The sequence below is a fragment of the Triticum dicoccoides genome, chromosome 5A, assembly GCF_002162155.2.
Source record: "Triticum dicoccoides isolate Atlit2015 ecotype Zavitan chromosome 5A, WEW_v2.0, whole genome shotgun sequence".
Taxonomy (NCBI): Eukaryota; Viridiplantae; Streptophyta; class Magnoliopsida; order Poales; family Poaceae; genus Triticum; species Triticum dicoccoides.
Genome location: NC_041388.1, coordinates 308,215,629 through 308,227,217, shown reverse-complemented (window position 1 = coordinate 308,227,217; position 11,589 = coordinate 308,215,629). Strand labels below are relative to the sequence as shown.

The 11,589-nt window shown below is 46.5% G+C and overlaps 1 protein-coding gene across 1 annotated transcript; it reads right to left on the bottom strand.

The window, feature by feature from the left end:
• Window positions 1-460: 460 nt before the first annotated feature.
• Window positions 461-3,271, bottom strand: LOC119297246 (indole-3-glycerol phosphate synthase, chloroplastic-like). The gene is made up of 10 exons (XM_037575112.1): window positions 3,137-3,271; window positions 2,816-3,040; window positions 2,519-2,695; window positions 2,352-2,426; window positions 2,198-2,242; window positions 1,909-2,073; window positions 1,616-1,694; window positions 1,449-1,528; window positions 924-992; window positions 461-741 (listed from the first exon to the last, which is right to left on the bottom strand). The coding sequence occupies exons 1-10, from the start codon at window positions 3,269-3,271 to the stop codon at window positions 658-660; spliced, it is 1,134 nt and encodes a 377-aa protein (XP_037431009.1). The 3' UTR covers window positions 461-657.
• Between the last annotated feature and the right edge of the window lie 8,318 nt (window positions 3,272-11,589).

The following is an 11,589-nucleotide window of genomic DNA, read 5'->3' as shown; positions in this document are numbered from 1 at the left end:
GCGCGTTCATCATCACCCATCCGTCGCCGAGACTTTGCTGTGCCTTGCCGCCGAGACTCCACGACGTCGATGCGTCATAGGGAACGCCGCTCCATCGCAGATGCCGTCCACTCGTCCGTCGACCTATGCACACCTCCAAGAATGATGCCCTCAAGAGGGGTACGACACATGAGCGCGCCGTCATCTGATCGATTGATGTATAGTTTCCCTCGGAGGTAGCGGATAGGGGTCTAGATCATATTACAATCTATGTATAGATTTTTTTTTCTGAAGCTTGTTTTTTTTGGGTATGGGAGTTACGCACGGCAGCACCAAGTTCCAGAACTTTTCTGTCCCTATGTGGTTCATTTTTCTCGGGGTACATGGTTGATATTCTGGATGGTAATTTTGTTATTGAGGACTATCCAGTGCTCCCACCTCTGACCAAATATTTCTGTTCAGTTTTAAGATGGGTCATACATTCTATATAAAGAAGAGAACGGATTACATTATTTTGGAACGCATATTACTCTTATTTATATACATATACATGTGGTGCACTTCATTCGGAAGCGCATATGCACACCTATTTATGCTTGCTACATAAAAAGTAGCCACAAACACAAATCTGCTCAAAAGAACGGAAAAAACCAACACACAGAATTGCAGAGCATTAATTCAACTCAAGAGCTCCTTCCCGAAAAGCCCAGCAATGGCTCGCCCAGGATCTTCTTCCTTGATCAGGGACTCTCCTACCAAAACCTGCAAACAAGAACATCGCCCTCAATAAAACACATATCACTTAGGGCCCATGTAAGATTATTTACTGGCTCTCAATCTTTCTGAAATTTGGATCCATCATATTAAGAGATTACTACGAAGGTTCTGCTGAAATCATGTGGTGAAGCATAACTTGAAAATGAAGGATAAGTACAAAAACTTACAGCAGAAACGCCAGCACTATGCACATATGCAACATCGTCGGGAGTGAACAGGCCAGATTCACCAACAACCTGAAAACCAAAGACTCGTAAAAATCCAGTACAAACTACTCCCTCTGTCCCAAAATATAAAAACGTTTTTTACACTAGCATAGTATCAAAAACGTTCTTATATTTTGGGACGGAGGGAGTATCTTTTAGCGTTTTATGTTGCTAGACTGAGTAGCAACTATAAATTCTGTAGGCTGTCAACAGTGCCCAATATGTGCATCGAATCAATGCGCTACATTAAGGATTAGATGAAAACTTGATTGTACCTATTTTATTTAATATATTTATTTCGTACAATACATAAGTATATTCAAATCAGTTAAGAGGATTTTATAACGCTATAGTTAGTTGAAAGGATGAATGATGGTAAATCGTTGTAGCGTGATGTTGGTTTCTTTAATAAAGTTCAGTTGAAGTACAAGGGAGTTCCTTCATTTGTTCAAATAAAGGAGCAACGGTCAATTAAATAGAGCCTACCAATATTCCCTTCTCCTTTATGATATCACCACGCTTCTCCATCAACATCCTTGTGTTTGAAGTATCAACTACGAATGTCTCTGCAAAGGATAATAAACTTCAGCACCATCTATGCACGAACGAATTAAAAAACAAATTTGGCCTCAGAAAGTGATGAAAACTGGTACCTAGACTGCGGTTATTGATTCCAATAAGCTCAACACCATCTATTCTCAGCACACGGTCGAGTTCTTTCTCATCGTGAACCTGAAATACCAATCACTTTTTAGCATACATTTTTTTTGGGGGGCGGAAGGGGCCTATTTATATTTATCACGGAGTGAATAACGTGAACCACTCAGTCACAATATTAATTGCAAAATTGGAACAAGGAGTGATCCATTTTTCATATCAAACTTGAACTGTTCAAACGTGTACAGTATATGGGAATACCACCTGACCCAAAACATCCAAAACATACCTCAATAAGAGCAGTCATTCCAAGATTTTTGCAAATGCGAAGCATGTATTTCATGTCAAGATCCGGTAGCACAGCAGCAATCAAGAGAATCGCATCGGCACCCTTTGATCGTGCGTAGTAGATTTGCCAGATATCGATGACAAACTCCTTGCACAGAAGAGGGCACTGCATTCGCACGACCAAAATCAGGAGACTTGTAGTAACATATATAGTGAAAGCAAAGATAGAAGAAAAAATATTATTCAAACACGATAGGTGCATGTCTCCATCATAGACTCATAGTAGGTACCTGCACACCCGAATTGCGGACCGTTTCAAGGTTCTCAAAGCTCCCCTACAGAATCGAGGGAGTTGCAAATATCAGAAATGAACGAAACCAATTTAATCAATGTGTAACAGGTGTAAAAGTAGTTGATCTAAAAATAGGTATAAAAGTAACGAACCTGAAAGTGCTTCTCATCCGTGAGGATGCTAAGGCAAGCCGCGCCGTTTTTCTCGTATGCCTGCGCGATCTCAACCTGTCGCGAATTTCCAACGTCAGTCGTACGTGATTATTAACACTGCACATGACGAAGACAGAGCTATACATTCAGAGTAAAGAAAAACCCACCGGATTGAAGTTCTCCCTTAGCACGCCCCTGCTGGGCGACGCCTTCTTAACCTCGGCGATCAGGGCAGGCACGCCGTTGCGACGGTGGGCGGCCGTGAGAGCGCCGATGAAATCCCTGGCCGGCGGCGCGTGCTCGCTGGACTCCACGACACTCTTCAGGGGCTTCTTGGCCTTCCTCTGCACGCATGCACGTCTCAGAGGAGTCAGCAACGCCATGGACAACGAACATCAATGCAGTCTTGAGATGCAGCGTGCATGTGAGTATATCAGTGTGTCTGCATGTACTTATTTCTGTACCTGCGACACCTCCACCTCCTTGTCCCAGACGATCTGCTCGAGGATGTTGCGGGGCACGGCCTTGTCGTCGCCGGAGCCCTCCGAGGGGTACCGGGGGCGGCACCGGCGGCGGATGCGGATGCCCTGCGCGGCGGCGATGGAGTTGATCGTCTTGCCGCTCTCCCACTGGATCACCTCTTCCGAGTTGAACATCTCATCGTGCTCCAGCGCGTACAGGATGGCCTCCTGCGACACAGACGAACGCAGATTTTCTTTTTCTAAGAGGAAGAGCATGCACACACGACCCCGTTCGGAATCAGGAAGAAACAGAGCTCGACGCACCTTGGCCGAGGCGCATCGGACGGCGTGGCCGCCCCCACGGATGCTGCGGAGGACAGACGGCGAGTGGGCGGACGGAGAGGACACGGACGAGAAGGCTGCGACATGGAAGGGCGCGGCCGCCAGCAGAGACTCCATTCGGACGAGATGTCTCGTTGGGAAGATGATCGTGGGAGGCTAATAGGCTGACCGAAGGAGTGGATCGTGCCCAGCCGTGATCCCGTGAGGTGAGGTAGACATCATCCATTGGAGTGTCTATATATAGGCGGGAGCGCAGCGGCAGGGGCAGCCCGGCGCTCTGGCCATTGTTTGAATGAATGGCAAGACGTAATTGACCCAGTATGGCAGTATCACTATCAGCATATGCGGCCGGATTACACCAACCCATCTAAAAAGGAGAGGACCAAAGCACGTAGGGGGAAATCTGGAAAGGCATTCAATATTTTTTAGCACGTCGAATGATTAAACGTGCCCTGTGTACAAAACAAAAGAACAAACTCGCATGTTTGAAATAACATACCATTCGCCAATCGTGCATGTTTAGGTAACATACTATATACTACTGTATATATATGCACACTTCTGGAAAGAAAATACCACTCCCTCCCTTCACAAATACTTTATCCATCCGGAATTAGTTGTCGCTCGAAAGGATGTTATCCAACACTATTTAGTAGTCGCTCAAACGGATATGCCTAGCACTATTTTTAGTGCTAGATACATCCGTTTGAGCGACAACTAATTCCGGACGAAGAGAGTATAATATGTTAACATGTATCAGATATGGACTAAAATGAGTGAACAAACACACTAAATATGTCTACATGCACAAACGTTCTATTTATGGACGGAGGGAGTATATCCACCATGCATGTATCCTTGGATTTCTATTTTTACACTAGGCCACTTTTGCACCAATTATTGCAAATGGATATACTATATCAAATATAAATATCCGTAAATTCTTAAAGATCTTTCACAACTTTTCAGAGTGGGCAAAAAGGGGAGAGATAGGTACCTGACAGAACTTGTTTTTATGTCTACAATCATTTTCCTCCAATAGGTTGTGACCTAGCCGCCACGGCAGGAACAAACGCCCTGGTACGCGTCACCAGATTCCCTCACCTCCCCAGCTACTCCGATTGCAAGCGGGAGGAGAACACTGAGACTTTGTTTTTGTTGGTTGTCCATAGCTTTGGCGATATGCCAAATAAGTTTTTCTCCAGATCTCTAACCGAGGCAGTGGTTCTCCTGACTATTGGTATTGGATCTGGATGGCAATGTCTACGCCGTATTAGGTCATTGGGATCTGGATGGGCGCTTTGTGTGTCTTTACGTTGGTATAAGGTAATGATCTTCTTCTTCCTTCTTTTTACGGCGGGGGTACTCCGGGCAGCAAACAACTTCAACGATGGAAGGCCATCCCTTGAGGATTGGGGTGATGTTCCTCGCCCCGTTTTTACGCCAATGAAGAGGCCATGGCCTTCATTTCTCCCCTTTAGTGCCTTCTTGACATGACATATCACTCTCTGGTGGTTTGTGTTCCCTCTCGTCGCAGCGATACTCTCTCAGTCGACGTTGCGAGGCTGGCGGAAGTTTTGGATTTTCAATCTTCACAAGGGTTTTATGATGACAACTTCTTCTCCAGGATGTTGGTCCACTTGGATCTTAGCACGACGACTTTGCGAGGCTGGCGGAAGTTTCGGATTTTCAATCTTCACAAAGGTTCTATGATAACAACTTCTTCTTCAGGACGTGGTCCACTTGGATCTTAGCACGTCGACTTTGTGAGGCTGGCGGAAGTTTTTCTTAGGAGATGGTTTGGCTCTAGGATTTTCAATCTTCACAAGGCTTCTATGATGGCAGCTCCTTCTCCCAGGTGTTGGTCCACTTGGACCTTAGCATGATGATTTTGCGATCACAGGATAAAATGTCAAGCCAACTTCGGTCATGGAGTGGCAGTGGCGGCACACCTTTGGCTTATGCTAAGAGGTTAAGTTTGTTTGTCTCTCTGGCAACCTAGTTGTAATTTTCTCATTCTGTTTTAGATGTCTTGTATCGTTGGAAGTTTTTAATATAAATCCAGAGTATTATTTGCAAAAAACTAAGGAAAACCGGGGTGCTAAAGTTTAGGGCTGCATTCCCTGGCCAAAAATAAAATAAAAGAGATTAGGACTGCACTAGGGCACGAACGTCCATACGCATGATCAAATCGGAGATTTCCACGCCATCCTGCCCATTTGGTACCATACGAGCACCCCACAAGCGTGCACACGCAGCAGATCTGGTGGCAGCGCTCTAGATTCCCTGTAAACCCTCTTCTCATGTTGGAGCCAAAACCGTTTTGCCATCGCTCATGGTAACTCAAAAAAAAAGCATGACATAAAAATGAAATATTACCTTCGTCTCAAAATAAGTGTCACTGACTTAGTATTGATTCTCTCCCTAGGGATCCAAGGACAATATATATAACGGCTCATGCATCACGCAAGTTTTATTCCCCGCAAAACACAATACAATACAAGTTTTATTACTGAAAATAATACATGTCACGTGGCTTTTGTAGGCTTGACATGTGTCCTATACTATCCACCCATCTAATGCATGCATTTTCTACATTTTGGGTAAAGCAAAATCTATTTATATATAAAAAGTATTTGACGGGCAACCAGAAAAATAGAAATTATCTAGAAAATCTCACAAAAATTAGAAACATCTAGTTAGTCAAAAAGCAAGACATTAACACATAACATTTCTTTTCAATTTTTTAAAAAATAATCTCTTAAATCATGTACTCAATTGATGATCATGTTTGCTATTAAGCATGCGTTTGAAAATTATTTGCATGGCAGTCAAAATGAGCGTGAGTGAGGAACGCTGACGCGGGCTCATCAGGATGCAGGCGGAACCGACGACTACGTGGCTAGCAGTGGGGTCACAGGCGAAGGCTTGACTGGTTGGGGTACAGAGTGGCCACCGACGCAGAGGACTGTGGGGTCTAGAGGGAAGGTCAGGGGCAATCACAACACAATGAAGACGATGACTGAGGCTGGCAGGGTAGCGAGGCGGTGCGCAACAGTGTCAATCGATTGGCGGGGCAAGTGGTTTGCCAGACAATTCTGAGCGGCACAACACACAAGTGCTGCACAATGAAGAAGAAGACAACTGTAGGGGATCAGACAACGGAGGAAAAGTGACTAGATTGATTATTTTCACGTGACTCATAAATAGTCGGTCACATTGATGTCTCATTTTCACGGTTGAAACCCACAATATGTTCAAAATTAGACCCCTCATTGATATATATGTACATTTTGACTTTTTATTTGTCATTTGTTGCTACTCCTAGGGAAAATACCCTTTGGTTCCTGGGTGTATTTACATCTCATATGGAATTTTTTTGATAATTAAAACAAGTCAAAAGTTTGGATTTTTTTACAATAAACTTGACTTTTTTTGCACCAGTATATAAATTTTCACGAATAGAAAACTAGCATTGACTTCAGGGCAAAAAGAATTGTATTTGCTATTATAGGTTACTATTCACAGTTTCACACTATTTTGAACGAAAATTTTGTATTTTTGGAAAAGAAGTCAACAAGATTTTTTCCTTTTTGGATTTTTTACCAGTACAATGGAAGGTCAAGTTGAATTCAAAAATATTTTCAGTTTTTTTTGACTTTTTTGTTAATTACTATTTTTTTTCATATAAGCTGTATATACACCCATAGACCAAAAGTTCTCCTCCCTACTCCTGGATTATAATTACTTACTTGCCATGTTATGCACAAGTTATAGTCACTTGTTTAGAGTAGATTACTGAAAACACCAGTCCCTACACGAATCAGTGTTTCGATGCCACCTCTTCGTTGCCGATAAAACTTCAATACCAACTCCTTGCTTTTACATAAAAAAGTATTCAGCGCAGCGGTAAGCTATCGCAAAACCTATCAACAACAGTAATTATGATTCCCATCATGTTCGTCTCCGAGCGTGACGCGAATCCTGGTCCATTTCCCCAATCAAAAACAGGAGCGCGTGGATCACATTTCACATGACCGCGTGTCTCTACCGGGCTGAGCTCCACCGCCATCTTTGTCCATGCCTCAGCCCGTGACGCCTCCAGGCTCATCTTGTCTCTTCAATCAATCCGGCTCAGATCTGGATCAAGTAATTCCTTCAATTATTTCCTGCTTGGTTCCTTCAGATGCGACTTTTATTTCCTTTTTTGGCCTCCTGCCTCCTAGCTAGGGTACGGATGAGAGTGCGTGGCTTAGCAGTTAGCAATGCATACATGGATCCCTCGCATCTTAGAGATATATTTGGAATACATATATTTGATAGTTTAGAATTTGTAATTTATCTCTTACCTTATCTTTAGAAAAGGCTTCTTACCCTTGAAGTTTGTACTCTTATATATACTCACTCTCGAGGCTCAATAATACATCTATTATATCTCATCAATCCTCTCTATTCCCTTTTAGGGCCAGTTCTTTTGGGCGATTCTACCAGAATCGCTCCCAGCTTCTCCCAGAATCACCACTCCATATGTTTTTTTACAATCCTAGCTAATTAGACCTTAACTAGATAGGATTGTAAAAAAAATATGGAGTGACGATTCTGGGAGAAGCTGGGGAGGGGGACGATTCTGGAAGAATCGCCGAAAAGAACTGGCCCTTAATATGGTATCAGCCTAACCGATCCAACCCAAGCCGTCGCCCGCCGCTTTCGCATCGGCTCTGCCCCCGGGGCGGTCGGCCTCCATGACCGCCGCCGAGGGCCGCGCCACCCGTATCTAGGGTTCGTCCACCGGTCGTGTTGACCGGCTGCCCTAGAGTCTTTTTCCCGATCTCTTGATCCGGGGTTTTTCTCTCTCTTTCTCTCGTTGGTCGCTTTGATCGGCGTTTTCTTTTTTGTTTTCCAATTTAAGACCGGTTTGCATCGCTCGTCGCCGTCGTCGACCCCCGCGCCTCTACTTCGACACCGACGCGACCGGCCGGCCTCTCCTCCAACCCGGCGGCCACGCGCGCCGAGGCGGCATGTCACGGCCTGCCGCCGTCCGCGCGTCGGCCCACCTATCGCCCTGCGTCGGCCGTCGCCGCCCTGCTCTGACCGGGACCTCTCCAACAACACCCGCCTCTGTCGCGTCTATACGGGCGTCCTGCCGGTTGCTTCGGGCTTGCCAGCTGCCTCGAGCTCGGGCGCTGTTGCTGCGCTGGTCGCTTGGGCCTCGCTGCCCGGGAGCCGACGCTAGCCGCTTGTTCGCACGCCGTTCCCCGCCGTCCATCGTCGCGAGCTTCATCCCGGACTCTGCCTCCACCTCGCCTCCACCGAGAGGCGCCCCCGACCTTGCGCGTGATCGGTTTGTTCATCCGCATGCCGCCGCGATCCGCCTCATGTACGTCGTGCGACCGATCTGGCCCGTCGGTTGCGCGCGCCTCCATACGTCCCGTAATGACTGTCCCGAGTACAACGCGCTCCTCCACCGACCGAGCAACGGATTGCTACTATGTCGCCCCATCGGGCAACAGCGTCGCCACCTGGTGCTTCTCTCCGCGGTTACACCTACTCGCGAGCCGCGCTGCATCGCCCCTTCGGGGCGTAGCTCCGCAGCACACAGTCCCCGCCACCGCCCGAGGCCGTCCCCTAATACATCTCCAACGTATCTATAATTTTTTATTGCATGCTATTATATTATCTATCTTGGATGTTTTATATGCATTAATATGCTATTTTATATCATTTTTGGGACTAACCTATTAACCTAGTGCCAATTTTTGATTATTCCATGCTATTATATTATCTATCTTGGATGTTTTATATGCATTGATATGCTATTCTATATCATTTTTGGGACTAACCTATTAACCTAGTGCCCAGTGCCAGTTTCTGCTTTTTCTTTATTTTTGTCTTTTACAGAAAATCAATACCAAACAGAGTCCAACCGAAGTGAAACTTTTTGAGGTTTTTTCTTGGGCCAGAAGACAACCACGAAGCTTCAAGATGAGGCCAGAAGAGCCACGAGGTGGCCACAAGCCGAGAGGGCGCGCCCCTAGGGCTTGTGGGTCCCTCGAGAGTCTCCTAACCATAATCCTTGCTCCATAAATACCCAAATATTCCCCGTATACCAGGAGGCACAAAAAAAACTTTTTCGCCGCAGCAAGCTTCTGTTCTCGTGAGATCCCATCTCGGGGCCTTTTTTGGTACTCTACCGAAGGGGGATTCGATCACGGAGGGCCTCTACACCAACCTTGCTGCCCTACCGATGATGTGTGAGTAGTTTACTACCGACCTACGGGTCCAGAACTAGTAGCTAGATGGCTTCTTCTCTCTTTGATCTTCAATACAATGTTCTCCTCGATGTTCTTGGAGATCTATTCGATGTAATCTTCTTTTGCGGCGCGTTTTTTAAGATCCGATGAATAGTGGATTTATGATCAGATTATCTATGAATATTACTATTTGAGTTTTTTCTGAACTCTTTTATGCATGATTAAGATAGCTTTGTATTTCTCTCCAATCTATTGATTTGGTTTGGCCAATTAGATTGATCTTTCTTGCAACGGGAGAGATGCTTTGTGATGGGTTCAATCTTGCAATGTCCTCACCCAGTGACAGAAGGGGTAGCGAGATACATATTGTATTATTGCTATTAAGGATAAAAAGATGGGGTTTACATCATATTTCTTGAGCTTATCCCTCCACATCATGTCATTTTGCTTAAGATGTTACTCCATTCTTATGAACTTAATACTCTAAATGCATGTTGGATAGCGGTCGATGTGTGGAGTAATAGTAGTAGATGCAAAATTGTCCCGGTCTACTTGTCACAGACGTGATGCCCATATTCATGATCATTGCCTTATATATCGTAATAACTTTGCACTTTTCTATCAATTGCTCAACAGTAATTTGCTTACACATCATAGTGTTCTTTCAAGAAAGAAGCCTTTAGTGAAAACTATGGCCCCCGGGTTTATTTCTCATCATATATTGTCATATCTATAAAATAAAAAAAAATAAAAAATACCTTGTTGCAATTTATTTACTTTTACTTTGTTTGCCTTTTTATTTATCTTTTATACCTATCTCTATCATATCTCATTCTTGCAATTTACTATGAAGGGATTGACAACCCTTTTTCGCGTTGGGTGCAAGTATTTGTTTGTTTGTGTAGGTGCAATTATTGGAGACTTGCGTGTACCTCCTACTGGATTGATACCTTGGTTCTTAACTGAGAGGAATACTTATCTCTACCTTGCTGCATCACCCTTTCCTCTTCAAGGAAAAAACCAACGCAAGCTCAAGAAGTAGCATCCCCGCGGCTGCAACGTCTCGCGCACCGCTGTTGCGTCGCCCCTTCGGGCCGTAGCGTCGACGCGGCACGTGGTCCATGCTGCCGCCCCGAGGTCTTCCCGATGTCGCCCCGAGCCACTTGTTGTCACTGCATCGCCCCTTCGGGCCGTAGCGCCGCGGCCCGTGGTCCATTCCGTCGTCCTCGCGTGTCGACTTCTCGTGGTATGTGGTGCACCGCCTCCCTTGGCGCGGGAACACCACCATTCGCGCCGGTCTTCGTCACGCTCTCGGGCTCCTTGCCTACTTCAAGCACCGCCGCTGCGCTCCTAATCCAGCCATCGCCGCCGCCGCCAGGCCGCGACCGCCGGTCTTCCTCGGCGCCGCTGCTACTCGCTCATCCGAGCCACGCCGCTCGTCCACCCCCTTTGTCTTTGTCCAGCACCAGCCCATCACCAGTGTCGCCATCATCTTCCCAACCACTTGATCTACTCTGAGCCCGTTGGTGACATCGGCCCCATGCCGATTGGCGCCACAACCGTCGTCGAGTCTCCTTCTCTGCTGATCCCTCCGACTCTTCGACATGGCATACAACTCGTGCAGGTCCCTCGTCTACGCATGCCCGGTGCTGGCAACACCGATACATGCCTTCGTCCACGACGTGTCCCTGGGTCTAGCAAGCCTGGTGGGTGCTTCTTCAACTTCGTCTTGGTCCATCTACGCATGCCCGGTGCTGGCAACACCGACGCATGCCTTCGTCTATGACGTGTCCTCGGGTTTGGCAAACCCGGCGCGACGCCTTGTCAACACCATCCTCCTTCCGGCACACCACTTCCTCGACACCACTGCACCCATTACTAACTCGGTGCCTTGTTGCGCCCGCGGCTTCACGGTGACTTCCTCGACACCGGCCACCATGACACGACATCGACCACGACGTTCTTCGCACGGCTACCTCGACCACGGCTACACCAACCTACGCTCTCTGGTACCTCGACACCGACACAAAGGGCTATCACCTCGCTTGAGCCACTCATCGACTTCCTCTACAGTCAATGCGTCTGTGACACGACACCGTCCATGACACTCCTGCTACGACTGCGGGGGGATGTCAGCCTGTCGGCTGCTATTCTCTCCAGTCTGACCGTCCGCGACGCTCCTGT

Bases quoted from the DNA above. Each gene is read 5' to 3' on its own strand.
- LOC119297246 (XM_037575112.1), bottom strand. From the start codon at position 3,271: ATGGAGTCTCTGCTGGCGGCCGCGCCCTTCCATGTCGCAGCCTTCTCG. The intron at 2,243-2,351 runs GTTCGTTACTTT...TCGATTCTGTAG, and splicing joins CGGATGAGAAGCACTTTCAG to GGGAGCTTTGAGAACCTTGA. The intron at 742-923 runs GTAAGTTTTTGT...TCTTGTTTGCAG, and splicing joins ATAGTGCTGGCGTTTCTGCT to GTTTTGGTAGGAGAGTCCCT.